At 44.4% G+C, this 24,719-nt stretch overlaps 1 protein-coding gene across 6 annotated transcripts in view; it reads left to right on the top strand.

Moving 5' to 3' along the window:
- The window catches only part of LOC110490333 (uncharacterized), a 48,575-nt gene extending 25,118 nt beyond the window's left edge, over positions 1-23,457 (top strand). For 2 of the 6 annotated variants that reach the window (XR_016486780.1, XR_005036129.2), the window contains exons 3-10: positions 7,021-7,341; positions 7,812-7,886; positions 9,972-10,271; positions 13,572-13,683; positions 15,630-15,924; positions 16,085-16,219; positions 17,632-17,697; positions 20,044-23,457. Coding sequence is in view for 4 of the 6 variants with exons in the window: in XM_090200454.1 (XP_090056580.1) it covers positions 7,021-7,341; positions 7,812-7,886; positions 9,972-10,271; positions 13,572-13,683; positions 15,630-15,924; positions 16,085-16,219; positions 17,583-17,687 (1,343 nt within the window). In the remaining 2 variants the exon portion in view is untranslated. Of the gene's footprint in view, positions 1-7,020; positions 7,342-7,811; positions 7,887-9,971; positions 10,272-13,571; positions 13,684-15,629; positions 15,925-16,084; positions 16,220-17,582; positions 17,698-20,043 lie in introns of all 6 variants that reach the window. The other 4 variants (XM_090200454.1, XM_036944654.2, XM_090200456.1 and 1 more) reach the window with 2 other exon arrangements.
- The last annotated feature ends 1,262 nt before the right edge of the window (positions 23,458-24,719 follow it).

The raw sequence follows: 24,719 nt of genomic DNA, 5'->3' as shown, positions 1-24,719 counted from the left end.
CTCTCTATCTTTAAGCATCAGCTGTCAGAGCAGCTTACCGATCACTGTACCTGTACACAGCCAATCTGTAAATAGCACAGCCAACTACCTCATCCCCATACTGTTATTTATCTTTTTGCTCTTTTGCACCTCAGTATCTCCACTTGCACATCATCATCTGCACATCTATCACTCCAGTGTTAATGCTAAATTGTAATCATTTCTTGCCTCTATGGCCTATTTATTGCCTTACCTCCCTACTCTTCTACATTTGTACACACTGTACATAGATGTTTCTGTTGTGCTATTGACTGTACGTTTGTTTATGTGTGTTGTTGTTTTTGATGCACTGCTTTGCTTTATCTTGGCCAGGTCGCAGTTTTAAATGAGAACTTGTTCTTAACTGGCCTACCTTGTTAAATAAAGGTGAAATAAATAAAATAGAAAACAAAATGTGTGATAAAGGCAATCTAGCACCCTGTCTTTGGTCTGGGAAGCAGCACAACAGAATAGTGATCAGTGCAGGTGTTGGCCTGGGGCGAAAGTCAGGTTACAGAGGTGACTGGACTTTTTCGGATTCTCTGTCACTCATTCTTTTCAACCTTTTCTCTCTTTTCACTGGCTCAGCTGTAGAATCTTGAGTGGCTCTGTGGCAGACCTGACCGTTTCTGAGGTGCAGGAGATGAAGAGTAACACTGAAAATAAAAGGAATCAGAGCATCCAAAAATGACAGAGGCCACATATAGGCAACGTGCGTCAATGCGATCAGACATGATGCGCAACACCTGCATACAAGGCAATCGGTAGTCAATTATCTCAATTATCTCAGAAAAGTGTGATTTGATTGAGACAGCATATGTAGTTTTGGGATTCAGTATAGTTTTGACAGAATTGTAAAATGTTTTACTACATTTTTGCATAATGCATAAACATTTCAAATGGCCTAGAAACAGGTGTGAAGACCAAGAAAGGCCTCCAACTGAATAAAAAAGCTCAAGAGGTGGGCCTATGGGAACATGTAAGCTGGAATTGGGTTAAAGAACCGTCATAAATGACAGGAACCACATAAAGCCAGGGGTTAGGGGGAAACATATGAAAGCATGACCCTCATGTTCAAATAATGAGAGAGAAAAAACACTGGGAAAAATATAATGTATACTGTCTCGATCAAGTCACACTTTTCTGAGATAATTGATTACTCATGTGCCTCCTGGCACTTTTATTGCTGTTGCGCGACATGTCTGATTGCATTGGCGCACGTTTCCTCTGTCATTGTGTGTTTTTGTATGCTCGGATGAAGGTCTGAAGACCGAAAGCTCGGCCTAATAATTTGAAAATGATGCATGAGTGTATAGAGATTCCTTTTCATTCCACTGTGTCAGCTGTGCCACAGAGCAGTGTTATCTGTTTCTCTTTCTCTCTCTCTCTCTCTGTGTGTGTGTGTGTGTGTGTGTGTGTGTGTGTGTGTGTGTGTGTGTGTGTGTGTGTGTGTGTGTGTGTGTGTGTGTGTGTGTGTGTGTGGTGTGTGTGTGTGTGTGTGTGTGTGTGTGTGTGTGTGTGTGTGTGTGTGTGTTTGTGTGTTTGTTTGCGTGAGTGCTCCTGAGGGGATGTGTGTACTGTGTAGACAGTGTGTTGATGGTACTTGTCAGGAGTGATCAGGGCTGTGAAGAGGCAATGTGTCTGGTCACTAAGTGCTTTGGTGCTATTCAGACAGAAGTGAATTGTAGCTTCACACCCCAGTGGACAGGGACTTCAGGTATCTGCATGCTAAGGAGGCTGTAGGGTGTGTTTGTATGTGCGTGTGTGCTGGAATCCTAGCCTTCGGTAAGTCTGTATGTCTCAAACTCTGTGATTGGTGTCATGGTTTTTACTGCTCTTTTGCATTCATGTCCCTTATCGTCGCCCGTTGTCTCTGTCCCCGGTTAGGAGATGACATTACTCCTGCTCTGACTCCCAGTTATGGTTTCAGTATCTTAGTTACCTGTTATGCACCTATAAGATTGCTCTAGTTCTGTTTCCCTGTGTACCTTGCAATAAAATTGTCTGTAGCCATAAACCCATTGTTGATATAACAGTGCGGTGATGGGATCAAGTGTGCAAGACTGGAGTCTCCTCATGTGTATTCTAAAGGGGGGTGTATCTCTTTGACTGCATAAATAAGCTGCTTTGTTTGTGATAGGATGCTTATGTGTAGCATACTGTGTGTGTGCTATGTGAAAAGGTGTGTGTTTGCAGAGAAGAGAGTGTGGCCATGGTTACCAAGGTGCTGTTTTCTGACGCAGTGTCGAGGTATGAGTCATTCTGCCATCGCAGCCCCCCGTCCCCATCCCCTCACCTCCAAACCACCAGCCACTGAGATTGTCCCGTCGTCATGTGGACACAAAGAGGGACAGGTCTGGGATTTTGAGTGTTGGGAGGGAGGGGGGGGGGGGGGGGGGGGGGGGTCATTATTTACGGTTACAGTTGTGCAGAAGGAAGATAATTGTGGTTATGGTTGTTATTTGGGCTCTGGACTTCGTCCTCTGTTCTAACTGTGGCTTCTCAGTCAGAGAGAAGAGAGAGACACATCTAGCTCATCTTGTCAAGAGCATTTCGATGTCAAACCCTGTCTTTAGAATGAGTATTGTGTTTCTGTGAGAGAGATAAAGAGGGAGAGATGAGAGAGAGAGTGCAAGGGAGGGCTAGCTGAGAGAAAGAAGAGGGAGAGAGGAAGGCAAAGAGAGAGGGAGAACAGTGCGAGAGAAGGTTAGGCAAGGAAGATTAGCGAAAGAGATGGAGAGAGAGGATAGAGAGCGGGGCGAGAGGGAAGGATCAGACAGCTATGATGAGTGATTTATTGAATGGTCCCTGTGACAGTGATGCTGTTGTAGCAGGGCCATCATTGGTTGCCTGCCAGAAGCCCTGACCAATCAGCCAGTCCTGTGGCAGACCAGAAGGATATTGGGGCGCAGAGTTGATTACAGAGAGAAGGAAGGAGGGGAGGGGGAGGAGGAAGGGGAAGAGAGGAGGGAACAGCTTAAATTACCTTGAAAATGGCACTTAACCATATTTGAAATGGCCTGTTGTAAGACCCGCATAGTGCTGACATAGATAGGACATAACATCTCATACCACATAACCTGACCAGATACCACATGACAATCTCTTCATGCCTTTCCTTCACCACGACAGGCCTTTCTTTCTCTGTCGTAGTTTAGAGGTACAGTGCCTTCAGAAAGTATTCACACCCCCTTAGATTTTGTGTCACTGGCCTACACACACTACCCCATAATGTCAAAGTGGAATTATGTTTTTTTTAATTTATTTTTTTTACAAATTAATAAAAATGAAAAGCTGATTTTTGAATGACTACCACATCTCTGTACCACACACATACAATTATCTGCAAGGTCCCTCAGTCGAGCAGTGAATTTCAAACACAGTTTCAACCACAAAGACCAGGGAGGTTTCCAATGCCACGCAAAGGTCCCCCATTGGTAGATGGATATAACAAAAAGCAGACATTAACTATCCCTTTTAGCATGGTGAAGTTATGCATTACACTTTAGATGGTTTATCAATACACTAACCAAAATGACAGAGTGAAAAGAAGAACGCCTATAGAGAATACAAATATTCCAATACACGCACCCTGTTTGCAATAAGGCACTAAAGTAAAACTGCAAAAAATGTGGTAAAGAAATTAACTTTATGTTGTGAATACAAAGCGTTCTGTTTTGGAGCAAATCCAACACATCACTGAGTACCACTCTCCATATTTTCAAGCCTGGTGGTGGCAGCATCATGTTATGGGTATATTTGTCATTGGCAAGAACTAGGGAGTTTTTTTTTAGGATAATAATAAACGTAATAGAGCTAAGCACAGGCAAAATCCTACTTTCTAACAGAAACTTGGAGACATTCACCTTTCAGCAGGAAAATAACCTACAACACAAGGCCAAATATACACTGGAGTTGCTCACCAAGACGCATTGAATGTTCCTGAGTGGCCTAGTTATAGTTCTGACTTAAATCGCCTTGAAAATCTATGGCAAGACTTGAACATTTCTTTCTAGCAACGATCAACAGCCAACTTGACAGAGCTTCAAGCATTTCAAAAATAATAATGTGCAAATGTTGTACAATCCAAGTGTGCGAAGCTCTTACAGATGTACACAGAACGAGTCAAAGCTGTAGTCACTGCTAAAGGTGATTCTAACACGCATTGACTCATGGGTGGGAATACTTATGTAAATTAGATATTTCTGTATTTCTTTTTTTAGAAAATGTCTCACATTTCCAAAAACATGTTTTCACTTTGTCATTATGGGGTCTTGTGTGTAGATGGGTGAGAAAAACAATCTATTGAATCCATTTTGAATTCGGGCTGTAACACAACAACATGTGGAATACGTGAAGGGGTATGAAGACTTTCTGAAGGCACTGTAGTTTTACTTTAACCTTCTTTGATTTCATGCGTTTCCCTCACATCGCTGTGTTCCAGATGTGTTGTTTACTCCTGTCTCGTCTCCCTTCGACAACTCATTACATTGGATTAAAAATAGATTGGCCTTGCTAGCTTTTAGGCATCACTGTTAAATCCAGACTAAACCAGGGCCTCCAGATATTTGTCCATAATTGTGCCATGATGATAAGTGTTATGCTGTGTTTCAAAAAATAAGTCTGAGTTTCTTTCTCCCTGGCTAACGTTGGATAAGTGTGTCGTGTCTTTTATTTGAGTAGATCTGAGTTGGAAGAGGGACTTGGGAATGAGTTCAATGACATTTCCATGCTAATATGATGTTGCCAAAAACCCAGATCTCACACCGAAAATAAAACAAGTTATCTTTCAAAAACATGAAATAAAATAAAATAAACAGGAAATAACTTATATACACACTTACGTACACAGGCGGTGTCCTTACCAGTCTATGCATGTTATGTAAGAATACAGTACTCACTGAGTACATAGGGCTCTTTGACGTGCCACTGTCAGCCGCAGGACATTAGCCCTCTGGATGGGTGTGTGTACCATGGAGGGATTGGCTATGAAATAGTGTGTCTGTCTGTCTGTGTGTTTGGGAGAGGGAGAGGTCAGTGTCTGTGTGTTGGAGGTACTAGCCTATGGTTGGAGGTAGACTGCACATTTTCTAATATATAGCCTCCTCCTTTCAAGTGTGAGTTATTCATATTCACCAGTAGACTAATCTACTGTGAGTCATCTTCACTGGGCTGTGTGTGTGTGTGTGTTCATCTGATTATAACCTGTTGTTGACTGTTTGTTAATAAACAGGTGTTGCCTTGTTGTGCTGTCTGCATTATGTATATATTTTCAATCCAAAGGGAAAAATTTGGTGTACTCTCAGGTGCACAATCACACACACACACATACACACACACACACACACACACACACACACACACACACACACACACACACACACACACACACACACACACACACACACACACACACACACACACACTTTTACTAGAATATTGATTGATTTAACTGGAACTATTGTCAGCCCAATGGCTTTACCAGAACTCTGTGTGTTCCAGTTAATTGGCCAATAACACACACCCACATGCATACACAGCTAGTAAATGAGACCTCATGTCTTAGGAATGGAAGGCTACACTCTCTCTAACCCGTCCTGTTTCATCTCTCTGTGTGTGAGAGTCCGTCTGAGCAGTGGTGACGCACCTAGGAGACTGCAGCAGACACACACGCATCACCTCCTTTCAGCATCACTGACATCAGAAGACATGTTTAGTATGTTGTTACCCGTGCCCGAGAGAGAGCGGAACGTGAGATGGATAGAGGGAGAGGGGAGAGAGTGAGCAGAAAGAGAGAGAGGTAGCGCAGAGAAATAGAAGAAAGAATGAGAGATGGAAGGGAAAAGAGAGAGAGAGCCAGAAAGAGAGAGGTAAGGAGAGAGAGAGATTTTTGGAGAGGGGAAGTGAGGAATTGGAGGGGAGAGGTGGAGAGAGAAAGGTGAAGAGGATGAGGGTGAGGGAGAGAGAACAGAGAAGGGAGGGAGGGAGAGGGGATCCAGGAGGTAAGGAGGGGAGGGGAGGTGAGAGAAAGGTGAAGAGGATGAGGGTGAGGGAGAGAGAACAGAGAAGGGAGGGAGGGAGAGGGGAGCCAGGAGGTAAGGAGGGGAGGGGAGGTGAGAGAAAGGTGAAGAGGATGAGGGTGAGGGAGAGAGAACAGAGAAGGGAGGGAGGGAGAGGGGAGCCAGGAGGTAAGGAGGGGAGGGGAGGTGAGAGAAAGGTGAAGAGGATGAGGGTGAGGGAGAGAGAACAGAGGAGGTAAGGAGGGGAGGGGAGGTGAGAGAGGTTTTATTTTTGGATGTCCCTCCTCACTCTGGGTCCTGATGACAATAGGCGAGAACGAAAGACGAGAAAAGGACAAGTGGAGTCCACCTCATGTGCTGCATAAGCAATGACTCAAGAGTATCTAAAGATACATTCTAAGGAGACACATATAGCTCCAGAGAGAGTATTGATTTTCTCTGAGTTTCTCTGAATATTCCTCTGTTTTCCCACTAGATGGCTCTGTAGAACAGGTAAAACTACTTTAAAAGTTGCTCAGCGATCCTCTGCTTGGTCTGAGGACAGCACTATCAGGCAGTGGACTGTGTGGGCAAGAATGAGTGTGTGTGTGAAGTCTATTGGGGGGGGGTTCCTCCGTGGAAACCAGGTGAGGATCGAACCAGGGGATGGGGCAGCAGATGGAGGGGGGGGGGGGGGGGGGGGGGCTGGGGGTCAGGGGGTTGGGTTAGGAGGCTCAAAGCCTAGACAAGCGAACCACAGCTGCCTATCAGCTTTCAGACACCAGGACGTATCCTATGAAGCAGGGTCAATGAGTTAAGAAGTACTGCTACCACTTTGTAGGTCAATACAGACCTCTGTATGAAAGGAGTTTGCAGACTAAGCTGTTTACAGAGGTAGTAAATATCTCACTCTATCTATTTCTCTCTCTCTCTCTCTCTCTCTCTCTCTCTCTCTCTCTCTCTCTCTCTCTCTCTCTATCTCCCCATCCCTCTCTCTCTCTAGATGACATATGTGACCTGAAGGTGGAGAGGCCTGGCATTGTGGACAAGCTGACGGCCAAAGAGAGGGAGTCCCTGGAGGAGAACGATGAGAAGGAGGAGAAAGAGAAGGAGGTGGAGGTGGGGAACGGCGAGAAGGGCCAGCAGGAGGAGCAAGGAGAGGAGAAGGAGGTGAAAGGGGAGGAGGACGAGGAGGAGGAAGGAGGAATGTTAGAGGAGGATGACTTGGAGGAGTTGAGGTCCCAGGTGCTGCAGCTGGTGTTGGAGCTGGAGGAGGCCAGGGATGTGTCTCAACGACATGAAGAGAGCTTCATGGAGCTACAGGGTGTGTTGCTGTGTGTGTGTGTGTGTGTGTGTGTGTGTGTGTGTGTGTGTGTGTGTGTGTGTGTGTGTGTGTGAGTGAGTGAAGAGTTTGTGTCTGAGTATGACTGTATTTGTGTTAGTGTGTGGAACTGTGTGTGTCTGAGTGAGTGCGTGTGTGTGTGCCTGTGTGTGTGTGACAGGTGTAGCCATGATTGCATGCTGGGTGTTTAGTTCACTGTGACATCACAGCTGGGTCGTGAGGGGGTTGGGAGGTCCTATTGCTCAGCTGTCATGGTTCTTGTGCCAGTTGTCCCTGACCCGAGCTCCCCCGTGGTCCATTCTGCTGACTCACATACACCACATTGACTGTATACACAGTCACTTTGTTCTTCCTCTCCTTCCCCTTTCTCTTCCTCCTCTTGTACATTTCCTCCTCTCATAACCCCCTCTTCTTCTCTTCCTCCCCTCTCTCCCACTCTCCTCTGTTCCCAGGTCTGTTGGAAGATGAGCGTCTGGCCAGTGCTCACCAGGCAGAGAGCTTTACCAGACAGATCCAGAGACTGCAAGGTAGACACGCACGCAAGCGCGTATGCACACACACACACACACACACAAGCACGCACACAAGCACGCACACCCTTATACACAACCTCTCCTCTCTCCACTTCTGATAAATGAGCACAGCACCATTATCTTCCCCTACTGTCTCATGAAATAGTGTAATGGCTGAGGAAAAGTTACCAATAAACATAACTTTTGTAGATACATGTCTCCTAGCAGGGTCTTGTGATAGTGGAGAGAGGACATAACTTTAAGAGATACAAGGATTGTACACAATCTCCCTTTCTCTCTCTTTTTTTTCTATGTGTACTGTCCCCATCACCTGACAGTGCTATAGGGTTTAAACAAAAGTTCTACAATAAACTGTTCTATGCAAGAAGTGCAATAGGGTTTCAATACACATAGCTGAATATGACATTATATCTATTCGCTTATGACTTAGTCCCATCATAGTTATATGGTCTAATGGTCTAACATGACTGATAAATGACACTAGATAAGCCTATCCTAGACTGTATTCACAGAATGTGTCTGCTTGGGAAGAGGTCTGGTACAGCTCCATGATTGGCTGATATCTCAATGGTGCTCAACCTCAGGAGACATGGTGGCCACCGTATGAATGACGTCACGTGACCAGAGACACACCAGACCATAGAAATCCATGTATTACCACTCTGTTCTATTTCATTCTGTGCACCAGACATCATTAGTTACAGGAAGGACAGTGGCTCCAGACGACATAGAGGCCTTATCATGATATCACTTCCTTAGGAGAAGATGCTCAGCATTTTGGATTAACATGGGGTTATGTAGGTGACTGAGTGGACGGGTGTGTGGGGGTGAGATGGAGCACAGCACTCCCTCCTTATTCCTCTCTCACTCCCCCCTTGCAGTGACACTCACCACATGACTCCTACTGGAATGCAGACTGGAGATGGGGGGGGGGCAGGCTGAGGTAGGGATAGTTTGTCTTAGCTCATTTGGCTTTGTTATTCTGCTGTTGTACACACACGACGCCAGTGTTTCCCATCCACGGTGAGGGAGAAGGAGAGAGAGAGGGAGAGAACTCTCCGTACATGGTGCACTCCATGTAACGGCAACCCCAAGGCAGAATGCCATGTGATGTCAGAGGGAGGCCATGTGATTGGCTGAATGACTGTAAACATTAAGGCAGGAGGGGATTGATGTTCCCAGAAGGAAAGTTATCAAGAGCAGAATGTGAACGTACTGCACAACCATGTGTGTGCTCAAGAATTGTCCCCTTGCTCTGGTGAGCCCAGACTCTTTTTGTCCCTAACCCAGGACAAGCCTCTGTCCAGTACAATACTATACTGTACCTCACACTATAACTAAGTAAGTAAGTAGCTTTGTCTGAGCCAGAACTGCCCAGACTGTACATCTTCTTAATGTTGTGGTCCAAGAAGTAATCTAGGTGTGTGGTTCCTCTGTGCAGTGTATGATAAGAGAGCTGGTCTGCAGACACAGCCATATAGCCATGGCCTCTTGAGCTCTGGCCATGTCTGTGTAAACAAATCAATCTCCCTTCACTTCAAAAGTCAAGTATGTGTGTGTTTGTTTGTGTGTGTGTGTGTTTGTGTGTGTGTGTGTTTGTTTGTGTGTTTGTGTGTGTGATTAATGAGGAGAGGAGAGGCGCCAGGGGTTTTTCTTTAGAGACAGAGAGGCCAGACCAGAGCTAATGCCCTTGTCCCTCTCTTCTGCTCTCTCCTTCTTCCCTATCTTCCCCATGCCCCTGGCTCAGTCAGCTCTTGTGTCTGCTCTTTGCAGCCAGGACATGTTCACTAGAGTGTTTACCAGACCTTCCTGAAACAAAAGGCCCTTGACAGAGTACAAGTCAACATTGCTTGTCTTTTTTCTGAATCACAGATTGACAGGAACACCTCTCCTCTCCTCTCCTCTCCTCTCCTCTCCTCTCCTCTCCTCTCCTCTCCTCTCCTCTCCTCTCCTCTCCTCTCCTCTCCTCTCCTCTCCTCTCCTCTCCTCTCCTCTCCTCTCCTCTCCTCTCCTCTCCTCTCCTCTCCTCTCCTCTCCTTTCCTTTCCTTTCCTTTCCTTTCCTTTCCTTCCCCCTCTAGCTCAGCTGCGTTCGGTCCAGGAGGAGATGGACTCTCTGGAGGAGGAGAAGGAGAGTGAGCTGGGGGAGGTGCAGGAGGAGCTGAGGTCTGCCCAGGAGGAGGTGCTGGTGCTGCAGCAGGCGGGGGAGGAGGCAGCAGCGGAGAGGGAGAACGACATCGCCTCCCTGCAGGAGGAGCTGTGTCGTCTGAGGGCCGAGCTGCAGCGTCTCCGCACCACGGCCCAAGAGTACGAGCTGGAGATCACCACCCTGCGTGCTGAAATCAGTATGAAGAGCATGAGGAGGGAGGGAGAGACTGACGGTACTATCATACTATATACTGCACTAACCCAAACTACTAACCACTACAATACCACACAAGCTGCAACACTGCTTAAATCCCTTTCACAAACTCAAAACACAACCATTCCACACACATTCCCTGCCCAACCAGTACACCACTCCATACATAACACTGAAGCAATGGAAACCAATCAGACATGAGGAAAATCCCAGTCAGGTATACCCATTATTACAACACAGTAGAATAATCCAGTTAAAACTGTAGGCCGGATCCAAGAGAAACGCTAGAAATGTTCAGGTTTTTACAGACTCAACAGGTCCAGTTGGCAGAGAGGCCTTCTTTCTTGCAGAGAATTGTGGGTAAATACAAGAGTCGGGGACTCATCGTCGTGACTCCAGGGTTGCCAGATTTGTCTTGATCCCTCTCTGTTTCTGTATGGACCTCAGAGAGATCATGTCAGTATCCATTAAAACACACTTCGACAACGTTTAGAGGATTTATCAGTGTTATTGATCCCAAGCTCATGGTTATTGGGGAAGTCACGGATGCAGAGTTCAAGGTGTCACCACTATACTGTTAGGATAATATGGTAATGACACAGCACCACCGTGTTTACTCAAACAAGAGGGAGGAAAGCCAACAGCCTCTGTTTAAGTTTGATGGGTTGATTCTCTCGTGGTTCCGCTAGTCCGTAACGATCTAGGTAGATCCCCTTTCAGTTTTAATGCCCCCCATTGTTGGACAGGCCGCAGAACTCCTTGCCTCTTGATTCTCTGGTGCCGCCAGGGTAGTTTATGACTCTTGTATTAGACGTGTTGAATGAGAGCTGCAGTTGTTTTGAGTGAATGAAGAGATTGTTGTGGTTGTAATGTTGAAAGTTGTAATTTGTAGTTTGGTTAGAGTGATCTTTTCTCTATTGTTGTAACGACTCTCGTCGAAAGGAGTGGACCAAAGCGCAGCGTGGACAGTGTTCATGATTTTTATTTTCAAAAAACACTCAAACAAAATAACCAAAGTGAAAACGAAAGCGCACAGTTCTGTCAGGTACAGACACTAAACAGAAAACAAGATCCCACAAAACCCAAAAGGAAAATGACAACTGATATGTGATCCACAATCAGAGACAACGAAAGGCCTCTGATTGGGAACCACACTAGGCATAAACAACAAAGAAATAGAAAACATAGATTCTCCCACCCGAGTCACACCCTGACCTAACCAAACATAGAGAATAAAAAGGATCTCTAAGGTCAGGGCGTGACAATTGTTGTATTGTTATGCTGAAAATGAGAATCTGGTCTTGATGGGTTTCCCCAGACTAAATAAAATATAATTATTCTACCTGATGAGTAACAAACGGTGTTGGAGGAAATGAGGATCACAATCTGTCTTGGCCTCTGTAGGGAGGATGCAGACTGAAAACTGATTCCTCCTTTTAACACTCAAGTTGAAACCCCTCGAGTCCAGAAAGCAGGCGAAAGCTTTTAAAAGTTTTAGTGTGTTCTCTGTCTCGATGTGCTCATTTGTTACAGCTGCGACTCCTTTATTTGAATTGAATGCTAATTAAGTAGAAAAACAACTCTGCCCTATATAAAACCAACCCAATAGTAGATATAAATGAATTAAAGTGCCAATTTTCCAGAGCTGGTTATTTTCAGAGGAGAGCCTGGGCGGTCTGGGTGGTGTGTGTATACAGACAGACAGACAGACAGACAGACAGACAGACAGACAGACAGACAGACAGACAGACAGACAGACAGACAGACAGACAGACAGACGGCCATTCCTCCTCAGTGTTGTAAACCTCTCTTCTGGTTTCTTCTCTCCCTACTTTATGTATGCAGTATAATGATGACATAACATATTATAGCAGAATGAGTAACACAGGGTTACTAGATCAAAGGCTGTCTCTCTCTGTGTGTGACCTGTATTATATTGGCAGTTCACGGTACTCTATCCTCGTGCATCTCCAGTCTGTGCATGACTTTCATTAGCCTGTCTAATAGCAGGGCTAATGCCAAAGAGAGAGGAGAGGAAGGAAAGGAAACTGAGAGGGGGAGGGAGAGAAGCTATTGAGACAGAATTAGGACTATAAAAGTAAAGGAAAACAGGGATTCAGAAAGGGTAAATGAGATTGTGCGCAAGATACAGTGGTGGGTCTAAGTGTACTGTACCTCACCCAGTCACATAAACACAGTAGGCTGTTATTATATCCATACATCAGCATCTTGAACAGGAAGTGGCAACCTCTCATACCCACACACACATACACACGTTCAGGTATACACACACATACACACGCGGTTAGGTATACACACACGTAAACGTTCAGGTACACACACACGCACACACGTTCAGGTATACACACACATACACACGTTCAGGTATACACACACATACACACGTTCAGGTATACACACACACATACACACGTTCAGGTATACACACACATACACACGTTCATGTATAGACACACATACACACGTTCAGGTATACACACACACATACACACGTTCAGGTATACACGTACACACGTTCAGGTATACACACGCATACACGCGGTTAGGTATATACACACGTAAATGTTCAGGCACACAAACACGTACACACGTTCAGGTATACACACGTACACACGTTCAGGTATGCACAGACATACACACAGTTAGGTATACACACACAAACACACGTTGCCCAGCAACATTACAAACAGAATTCCTAATTATAACACCTGTAAGAGGAGATCTTTGGAGCTATAGCGCTGTCGTGTTTAAAGGTATGCTTTACTTGGTTCTTTTCATCGTTTTCCCTCAACTCTCCCACACTCATTGACCACCCTCGTCTAGGGGAGGATTGAGCCTCTTCGTTAACAGTATACAGCTTATATAGCTTCCTCCACTGTCCCTGTTCCACACCCGTCTCGATTTAGTGAACCTCCGCTCGCAAACACATTTGCCGCCCTCCTTGACAAGTACCATCTGATTGAGCTGTACAAAAGGATCCAATCGGATAGCTTTTTTTGCCGACATTTCAAGCTATTTGTGTGGGGGGGGGCTTACGTCACGTTCTTAACTCTGTTACACTTGAACACATTTCAGGACTATGTCTAAACTAATATGTTACAGGGCCATGGTGGACGCAATGTTGTTGAAAACCTCAACTACCTTCCTCGCCATATCACACCCTTTCCTGTGGAATCTGTTACCATGACTACTTATTGTTAACATGGTTCAGTGCGTCACCTTTCCCACCCCAACACACACACACCCAAGACAAAACACCACACACTAATGTAACCCTGGGAATGTGTGTATGTTCCAGGTGAGTTAAGCCAGCTGACGGCGGAGTGTCATACGATTTCAGACGAGTGTCAGACCCTGAAGGACGAAAACAAACAGCTGAGCCTCAAACTGCAGCAGCTACAGCGAGCCGGGTGAGTGGCCGAGCCGCCTGTCGATCAAGATGCCGACCAATCAGTCACAGCCTCTCTATGTCTGGAGACCCCCACATTGCAGTAAAACCCCTCCTATGTGCTCTACAAACCTATTGTCTGTTTATTGTCTGTAGATAATATATCATAACTTTTTGTCTGGGGTCTGATGTAACAAAAACAATCTGTCAGTCCACAGACAAGACAAGAACACACAGGTATACAGGAGTATTTTTAATGCCTTCTGAATTGTTAAAGCCTTTGTCTCCTCCATCTCTCTCTGTATTTCCGAGACATTTATTATTTGATCTTCTGTATACACCCTCTAACATAACTAGGAGGCCTATGTGTGTATTTGTGTGTGTGTGTCTGTGTCTGTGTGCGTGCATTAAGTGTGTTTGGGTCTGTGTGCATGCATGTGATTGTGCACCTGAGAGTACACCAGATGTTTCTTAACCCTTTGGATTGAAAATATAGACATAATGCAGACAGCACAACAAGGCAACACCTGTTTATTAACAAACAGTCAACAACAGGTTATAATCAGATGAACACACACACACACACACAGCCCAGTGAAGATGAGTCTACTGGTGAATATGAAAAACTCACAACTGAAAGGAAGAGGCTATCTATTAGAAAGTGTGCAGTCTACCTCCTACCTCCAACCATAGGCTAGTACCTCCAACACACAGACACTGAACTCTCCCCAACACACAGACACTGAACTCTCCCCAACACACATACACACAGACAGACACACAAACACACTATTTCATAGCCAATCTCTCCATGGTACACACACCCATCCAGAGGGCTAATGTCCTGCGGCTGACAGTGGCACGTTGTCAAAGAGCTCAATACTCTGTCTTCTTACACAACATGCTTGACACAGTTCCCTATAAACCCTTCACTCTCTGCTCTCTGGTGTCCCCACTCTGATCGAAGGGGATACCGAGACACAGGAGAACATCTCCATTTGAGCTCCATGCATACAGACCTGATATTGAGGTGGTTATACTGTGTATAGCAGGCTGCAATAGCACAGCAGAGCATTGTGGGAAATGAACAGTCTTACTGCAAGAGCATACTTAGGTCTGGTTTCAGGTCTGGTCATTTCACCCCCTAGACCCTAGCCTCTCTCGTCCCCTTTGAAGTGATTAATGTGGGTGAGGCATTAGGAAACTACAATGTTGTATTCTAGGATGCATAGACTAGTAAGTATGCAGCCTGTGTATGTACTGTATCCTGACATAGTTTATTTCCTGTTTTTGAAAGATAACATGTTTCTTTTCGGGATCTAGGTTTGTGGTGACATCGTATTAGGATGGACATTTCATTGAATTCATTCTCAAGTCCCTTTTCCAACCCAGATCTGCTCGAATGAAAGACACGACACATTTATCCAATGTTAGCCTCAGAGAAAGAATCTCAGACTCATTGGCAGAAGCAGTGACTCATGTTTTCCCAGAATGAGAGAGAGGTGTGGTAGGTTCTTCACAGTGTTGCACTGTAATACATCACACTGAATACAGTAGTTACTTCAATGCACTCTAGACTTGTCGCGCTCATCAATTTTTAAGCTTCAATTATTTATGTTCACTCTACCGGTTCACAGAATGTGTGGTTTTGTTTTAGCAAAGTACTCTGTGGTGTAATGGCGTGATCTGACCATATAAGCTGTTATGTCATGAATGTTTAAACTCTGGGAGAGTTGTGGTTGGCCCAGGGGACAGAGTTAAATATGTTTAAACTCTGTGAGAGTTATGGTTGGCCCACGATATAACTTTCTCACAGTGAATAAATTATGCTGAGAGGGAATCAGTAATGGGACGAGTACTGCACTGCACTGCGGATTTCAACAACACCACAGCAAACACACCCACACACATACAGATGAATGATGCTTATAAATTGCTAATACATTGAATGATCTCTCTGGATGACAGCTCCAATGATGTCTACCTGGCCTTGAGAGGGGAGGGGGATGAGGACCAGAAGGATGAGGGTGTTGGGCAGGATGAGGAATCAGTGAAGGCTGGAGGCTACATGACCCTGTCTCAGACCCAGGGTGGGCAGACCCAGACTGGGCAAGGTGGGCGCTTGGTGGATGCCTCCATCCAGAAGAACATCTCGTTCGATGGCAAGCCTATCACCAACTGGAACGGGGGACCCTCTGAAGCCTTCTCCCTACGAGACCAGCTCAAACTGGCTGAAGAGAGGGCCTCGCAAGTACAGAGACAAGTATGGACACAGATGCTCTCACACACCCACATACAAGTCTTATAAGCCAAATGTGATAATGAAAATTGTCTGTCTGTCTGTCTGTCTGTCTGTCTGTCTGTCTGTCTGTCTGTCTGTCTGTCTGTCTGTCTGTCTGTCTGTCTGTCTGTCTGTCTCCCAGTGTGAGGGGTTGAAGGGGGAGCTTGCGGACCTGCAGGGGCTGTTTGACTGCAGCCAGAAGGAGAGGATTGAGCTGGAGCAGGAACTGCATCACTATAGGGCGGAGCTAGAGAGGCTTGGCGGCAAGAAGTCACAGGTGAGAGGTCAGCGGTCGGAGGGAGGTAACTTTGGTAACAATGGCCGACAAAAGATGGCCTCTAGCACAACACATGTGCTATAAGAAGGGTTATGGTGGTGAAGGAGCTAGTTATGAGGTAAGTAGAAGAGAACGAGATGACACACCTATACACATACACACCTGTATTTACAGTACACTTGAGTAACTGTGTGCTAACTAACCCATTCTCCTCAAGCATCAAGTCTGTCTGTCTGTCTGTACTGTGTGCATGTGGGTCAGTAACAACAGCTCAGTCAAACAGCTATGTCTCATGGAATCGTGACTTGTCTCTCGTCCTCTCTCTGCCTCCAGTGGTGTAGTCAGTTATTCTTGTGTCCTCGACTTTGGTCCCTGGCTTCTTCCGCCCTTTTCTCAACATGCATTGCTTCAATGGCGGTGTGTCTCTGCGTCCTGTCGCCCTGTCCAGTGTCTGTCCCCGTGTCCGCCTAAACAACCCAGTCCATATCCTCTTTCTCTTCCTGTCTGATGCCATCAAAACCAGGAAGTGCTGAATCAGAGTTTTGTTGAAAACTGAATAACAAAAACGACAAATCAACCCACATGTTATTATAGAGTACAAATGTGCGCTTATAAGCCAGCCACTCCACCCTTGATGATTTGATTGGGTGTACGTGGTCTCCTTATCAAGGATTTGGAATTAGACCATCTAGCCTGAGTACCACAGTAGTTCATGTCACTCACCTGTCCTCCATAGTTGTAGTTTATCTTGTGACTAAACCCCCTCACCCGCACTGCTGGGCTGCCTACAACTCCCAGGGTTCTCTCTGTCTGAGTGACCGTTTGAGTGACAGGCAGCACTTTTCAGTATGGGCAGAGATCTTTAAATGACAAGATGGAATCATTACACAAGTTGTTCATCTTGTCTTTAACCATCTTTGATGTGCTCTAATGCCATGCTCTTTCTGTTTCTCCCCTCCCTTCATCGTTTCCATGGCTGTGTTTTGTTGAAAACTCCTATTTATAAACACATTCACATTCATATGGTCAAATCTGTTTACCATAACCACCCTACAAAATGTTGCGCAATATGGTTTTTACAATCTGCCTATCTCTTTATTTCTTTCGTTCTGACCTCTCTGTCACTCACCCTCTCTGTCGTTGTCTATTGGTCTCTCTACCTGTTTATCTGCCTGTCATCCCATTTATCTACCTCTCAATCACCTCATGATGTTTTATGTACATATATTTATCTGTTGTCTCTTCATCTATCTCTCCACATGTAATTCTTTCATTTTTGCCTCCCTTTATTATGATTTGTGATTTCTCTCACCACCTCCCTCCTCCTCTCTCATGCCCCCACGATCCCTTGTTTTCTCCCCAGAACTGCACTCCTCCGTCTGAGCCCCCTGTTCTCTCCATCCCCTTCATAGGAATGATTGTAATAATGGCCCTGATATGGTGCTGGTGGGAGGAGCTGGCATCCTAGAGGGGACCAGGTATGGGCATGCCCTTTCTTTATCTAGAAGAATCATATATAGTCAACTCTTATTTCCTCTAAGAGAGGCTGAATGTCTGTTGTAGATGCAGATTATTCAGCCTCTGGCTGTGGGTGTGCCTGAATGTAGAATACTGCACACACAGATATACTGTAGATTGCAAATGTACAGTATAGGGCCAGAACGCATGGTTCCTGTTAGTAGTTAAATGTTATTAGAGTTCTGACAGTATTTGATCTGTTGTGGAAGGGTACCTTATTCCACTGACATAAAGACTCTGATTCAAGCATAAGCTTGTGCTGGCAAGACCAGCTATTACAGTGTAGTAGACCCATGTCTTACAATGTAATATGCCCCTCTAAGAATCACGTTTCTCTTGATCTGTCAATCAAACTCAAGCTGTCTTAGAAACGCAACCTCTATGGTGAACAATAAACATCCAAAGCCACATTAACACCAAATGGGCTAGAACCAAAACGGTAATAGAGTGTTGCGAAAATACTTGACGGAAATCAGCGACTTGGCTCTCGTTGGGGTAAGCTGGCTCAAAATGTGTGGTCGGCTTCGTTCCTCTGAAGGTGGGCCGTCAACCTTAGAGTTAGCAGAGTCACTGAGGCAGACAGTCCAATAACTCAGTCTCACCCAGTCTCCAAATGCACCATTCACTGTGTTTACAATGACTCTACTGAATGGAATGGCTCCGATTCTAAGAATACTAAGAACTTGGCTTGGAATAGCCAAGCGGACGCCACACTTGAAAAGCTGCTAGTAAGAGAGAAATGAAAAGGAGAGAGAAGAAAGTTGGCTTTTATTTGAGTGGTCCGTCACACTTAGCCGAGAGAAACACAGTGACACGCGACTCCTTTCATGTCTCCATTGGGACTGTGCAGAGATTACCACTAGAGCCAAGATGGATGACACAGCGCTGATGTCAACACCCACCGCTGCTGCCTGACCTCCACAGGCGGGATAGCAGCCAGAGAGCCAGGGAACCGGGGTTTAGATAAACCTTCTTTCCCTCCAACCTCCAGCCGGCTGAATGCTGTGTTGTGGTCAGCCTGCAGTGAGGCATAGCCCTTTCTGCCCCCCCCCTCTCTCATATGACCCCTGACAGATTTAGCTGACAGGGGTTTGGGCCAACCTGGAAGTATGTTACATACTTCAGGATGGGGTAGGCTATTTTGCAATGGACATTCAATCATGACTATTTACAGTAGATTGAGTTATGTAGCTTTAGGCATTTAGAATGAGGTATTTCTATTTACCTTGGGAGATTTAGAATGAGGTATGGTTACTTATCTTGGGACATTTCGAATGAGGTTTGGCTATTTAGCTTGGAACATTTAGAATGAGGTATGGCTATTTACCTTGGGATATTTAGAATGAGGTATGGCTATTTAGCTTGGAACATTTAGAATGAGGTTTGGCTATTTAGCTTGGAACATTTAGAATGAGGTATGGCTATTTAGCTTGGAACATTTAGAATGAGGTTTGGCTATTTACCTTGGGACATTTCGAATGAGGTTTGGCTATTTACCTTGGGACATTTCGAATGAGGTTTGGCTATTTACCTTGGGACATTTAGCCTGAGTTGGAGTGTTTGTATTTTATTGTAGCCTGATGTGAGTAAGGGTTCTGAAACTTTAATGAGAGGCTCAGGCGTCCATTTTAGGATGACATGGCTACGAGTTGTGTGTGTGTGTGTGGGCGAGAAGCTTTCTGCACACTACACCACACTTATAGGGGATCCTCTTACTGGGCTCCAGGGAGACATCACTGCTAAATCTCTCTCTCTCTCTCTTTCTTACTCTTACTCTCTCTCTCGCTCTCTCTTGCTCTCTCTCTCTCGCTCGCTTTCTCTCTCTCTCTCTCTCTCACACACACACACACACACAACCACACACACACACACACACACACACACACACACACACACACACACACACACACACACACACACACACACACACACACACACACACACACACACACACACAGAGATACTGCGGCTAACAATGCCCAACACCACTCAAGTCTTCTCTCTTCTCGCATAGGAGTGTGTTGGTTGGTTGTGTGGGTCTGTATCCCAATGCTGTAAATTACAGGGCTGTAAGGCACAAAAGATTCCTTTGTCCAATGTGTGTGTTGAGGAAATGGATGTGTCTAACGTGTGTGTTGAGAAAATGGATGTGTCCAACATGTATGCAAAGCGAAGTGGTTGTTTGAACTACTCTGACCAAACTCGAGGAGCTGATACGGTATGTGTGCTAAAACCTGAGCTGTCCTTATTGTGAATGAATAACCTCTGTGACCTTTGAACCCTGTCCTCTGTCCTCTTGCCACCAGGAGAGCGAGGGAGGCTGGAACCTGGTGGCGGTGGTTGCCGTGGCAGCGCTTGTAGTCCTGATAGTCCCCAGCCTTTCTAGAGCATTTACCTGAGGACTACACAGAAAGGAAGTCACTGTACAGGAAATGACTGTGCCGGTTGCCCATGGCAACACTGGCAATGCCATGCCCCTATCTCATGATGCCCCTGTCAAATCTCCTCCTCGCTTCATCTTCCAAGGAGGACTACATCGAAAACATTTTCACCAGGAAATACAACACAAGAAGGAAGTAGTCCCATACATTACTCAAGGAGAAATACATATACCTGTTTAAGCCACTCTAATGATAAGGACTGCAATATCTTTTTTCTCTCTTTAAAGTCCTTCAGTTTGACTCAATCGGTTTCCCTCTCTACTACTCTTCTCTCTGCACTTCTTTAGATAAACTTACGAGTTTAGGGGAACAGCATTATATAACAGTGATTGCCTCGGAGTTTGTGGCAGTACTGTGTCTGCATGGGCGTCAATGGAAAGACACAATTTAGCACAGGACATGTCTGAGCATTTATTGATTGATTGGTTGATGGTTTATTGTTTGATTGGTTGATGGTTGATTGGTTTATTGTTTGATTGGTTGATGCTTGATTGGTTTATTGTTTGATTGGCTGATGCTTGATTGGTTTATTTACAACCTGTAAAGGTTGAATTGTGAAAAGCTCATGCCTTATTGTTTCCTCTGCACATATTGAGTCACTGATGAGATGTTTCTCTTTCTAATGGGCATGTGGTCTTTTCCCAGATCCTACCCCTCGTTTTGAATCACTTTCAACATTGCCAATGCGAATGTCTCTGCTACACTTTGCGTGTCTTTACGGCTCACAATTGACTATCTTAACACTTTTCCTTCTGTTTCTGTTGTGGCATGCTCTTTTTACGTTTAAATGAAGTTGTGTGGAGGAGGGTTTGATTATGTGAGTTTGATGTATTGGATGTTTGTCTCCTTTGTAAATGTTTTTTTCTCTCTCTCGTCTGCATCTGTCACTCTCTCTCACTCTCTGCACTTTCTCCTTATTGGTTATTGGTTATATCTGCATGTGTATGGAACCACAACCACTATACACATCTATACAGATGAACAATACAATCATAAATGCAACTTGGGGTATTCAATTTGACAGTCCAAATGATTTCCAGCTAGATATCTATTTTTGTAGCCGTAGGAACAAATTGTCCCCAAGACTGAGGAGTTATTTAATGACTGATTCCACTGTGTTTGGTTCTGCTTAGAAACAGAACTTAACAAGGCTCGTTATTTGAAACAGAGAGTTATTTTTGCAAATAGACATTTGTGTTTAAATGTTTTGCGTTCTTTTTTTAATATTAATCGTCACACGCATTCTGAAAAATGACAAACAATCAATATAGGCCACCAAAATGAAAAGTGGAGCCAGTGATGAAATGTGGACCATTGTTTTCCAAGATGCGTATTTTGGGTGTTGTTCTCTTACCCAGTCTTTCGTCTTGTACCGCTTGCGTTCTAATCGCTGATATCTATGTTCTCTAACGATGATGCCCTTTTCTTTGTTGGCACGAAGCACACAGTTTATTCACAGGTTCTGCAACTGCAACTTGCCTGCAATGCATGGGAACTTTTCAGTGTCATTGCTGTAAACTTGACACAACACATTCCAATGATAGATTGACTTAACAACAACAGCGAGGTGACACTGTTGTCATGGAGAAGACGTCTAACCTTTACTCTGCCGTTTCGGCACCTACGGAGTGCACCGAGAATACTTTCTGACTCTTACTCTACCTTTGGCATGATTTAGCTACCATGTAAATACATAGCAAGGCAAATCATTTAAACTCCTTTGCGTGACCTGTGGAGCAAAAAGTCAGAAATGCGCTTTGCATTGGAGGTGGGACGGTGGCGTTATTTTAGAGTTAAATGGCCTTTGTCCAAGAACACACAACGGCTATGACTGAGAGAGCAATCTAACCATAAATGTTTTATTTTCTAGAGGATCGTTTGTGAGAAACGTGTACAGGATGCAGTAAGCGTTATAGCTGGTGCCTGGATTCGTAGTGTGCTGTCATGACTGACAGTTAGTTGGCTTGTTTCATAGATGTATGTAGGCGAGCTAATTCGCTGAATTCCGTGGGTGTGTAGGTGACAAGACATTGAAAGCGTGCTTAGCCAATATTCTTCTGTATTCCAATATCCCATTGTAGAGTTATAGCATTATAAATATGTATAGGTAATTACTACTTCTAGTTTGTGCTATGAATCAATAAATTACTACAATAAGTATATAATATTAGTTTCAATACATGTTTCACAGTCATAACTGTGTGATGGGCAATTGAACACTGAGGTGTACTGAAAAACATGAATGCTTATAGGCTATGCATAGAATATTTTTTCCACAGTGCAGAGACAATATAAGACCTCATTGGTAGGTTAATGCATGCTACAGTGTATGTAAAAACGATATCTGTAGTTTTGTAACAAAATGTGGTATTTGTATTGTGTTGTAAATAGGAAATAGTTTTTCACCGTTTAATAACATGGTTTGTTGATTGAGAGCAGTTCTAGATTGAGTAGAGGCTTCTTTTTGAATTGACTGAACACAGCCAGTGCATGAATAGTGAATATGTGTGAGACAGTAACATGTATAGCCATTGCATGTTAGACTTAGTAAACAACTTGCATGCCTATTGATGGATAGATCTAGTTCCTGTAGTGACAGTCATTTCAGCCAATCCATTGTGACTGTCTTCATGCATGACTAATCAGAATCATTTGTGATTTTCTTCTTACTATGTCAGTCTCTCTTAGTTGATTTACTACTTTACTGGGTTGTCACTATTAATATTTTCACTTTGGTTTCATACAGTCCCTTCTATTCTATCACACTCTACTCTATTCTACTTTTCTTCTTCAATTGTCTGGTCTCTACAATGTGTATAGATTGTTCGGGTATTTATCTTCACTTTTCTGCTGTGCTTCAAATACTGTAAAATCCACTGACAGTGTCCTTTTCTTTCTACCCTGCTTCTATTCCAGCATGGAAGCTTAAACAGTAAAGGAGAGACACATTACGGAAACTATTCTACATTTCAAAACAACCTGTGCTCTTAACTAGAAACTGGCTGCTGCTCACTGCATGTGATGATGTGAAGTTTGACCTTTGACCTTATGTAAAGCTGCAGCTCGTTCTGTATGTCTCTCTGTCTGGGTCTGTGTGACATGGCTAATGTCAATGTCTCTTTTATGCAGCGCTGAATCCGATGTTGCCATAGTCTCTACTAGAGCACCTTGTCAGTCAATGTCTCAATGGGCTTTTAATGAGAATATTGTGAGTATTTTGGTAAATAGTCTGTACATTTTGTAAATGAACTGAGAAATAAAAGTAGTTTATCCTCATTCTATCTGTCTCTCTCTCTGTCTCTCTGTCTCCGTCTCTCTCTGTCTGTCAATTTCTAAGCGAATTGCAGACTACAAGCTGTAGATCGTTCAGTCCAATCTTTATTCGCTGTGTGACTGACCTGTTGACATAGGTCAGAGAGGAGGTTCCAAAGGAACAGCGTAAAGAGGAAAGACGATCAACACTCCCTGCATCGTAGCCCCCTGCAACCCTATCACACCCCTCTGGGTGCTTAACTGTCTCTCCCTCCTCCAGGGGTTTTATATATAGTTCCAGCGCTCAGTGTCAAGGCCTCTCACACAGATCCATTACAAGTGAGAGCCGCACCTGATGGACACACACTATTCTCTCCTATACACATAGTCATTATACAGTTATGATACACACTGTAGTGCAGGTATGCATAATGTTAGCTGTGCACACTGCACAATGTGTTCACATTTCAAGCATTTGATCTATTATATCTCATGGACAGTATGTCTGCTTTGCATGATATAAGCTCATTCCCAAAATACAGCAAGGTTCCCAGTCCAAGCATCCTACATTCGGAAAACGTGACTCTACATGAGATAACATGTGTACCGTATAACATGACATATCAGTGTGTAACTTAGTTGTCGTACAGTGCCTTCAGAAAGTATTCACACCCCTTGAGTTTTTTCCACATTTTGCTTTGTTATAGCCTGAATTTAAAATGGATTAAGTAGAGATCTTTTTGGCACTGGCCTACACACAATAACCCACAATGTCCAAGTGGTTGTTATTATTTTTTATATATTTTTTTACACATTTATAAAAATTCACAGCTGAAATGTCTTAAGTCAATAAGTATTCAACCCCTTTGTTATGGCAAGCCTAAATACAAATGTGCTTAACAAGTCACATAAGTTGATTGGACTTCATCTGTGTGTAATAATAGTGCTTCACATTTTATTTAAAAAAAAATTTTTTTACCCCCTTTCCTCCATAATTTTGATCTTGTCTCATCGCTGCAACTCCCCAACGGGTTCGGGGGGCATAGGTTGAGTCATGCGTCCTCCAAAACCCGCTAAACCGCGCTTCTTAACACCCGCATGCTTAACCCAGAAGCCAGCCACACCAATGTGTCGGAGGAAACACCGGTCAACTGAAGACAAGGTCAGCCTGCAGGCCCCTGAACTGCCACAAGGAGTAGCTAGAGCACGATGAGCGAAGTAAAGCCCCCCCGGCCAAACCCTTCCCTAACCCGGAGTGTGCAAAGCTGTCATCAAGGCAAAGGGTGGCT

Source organism: Oncorhynchus mykiss, chromosome 15 (assembly GCF_057628025.1).
Source record: "Oncorhynchus mykiss isolate SJ-2025 chromosome 15, ASM5762802v1, whole genome shotgun sequence".
In the NCBI taxonomy this organism is placed as follows: Eukaryota; Metazoa; Chordata; class Actinopteri; order Salmoniformes; family Salmonidae; genus Oncorhynchus; species Oncorhynchus mykiss.
The sequence above is the reverse complement of the archived record's forward strand: the minus strand, read 5'-3'. Positions and strand labels throughout refer to the sequence as shown.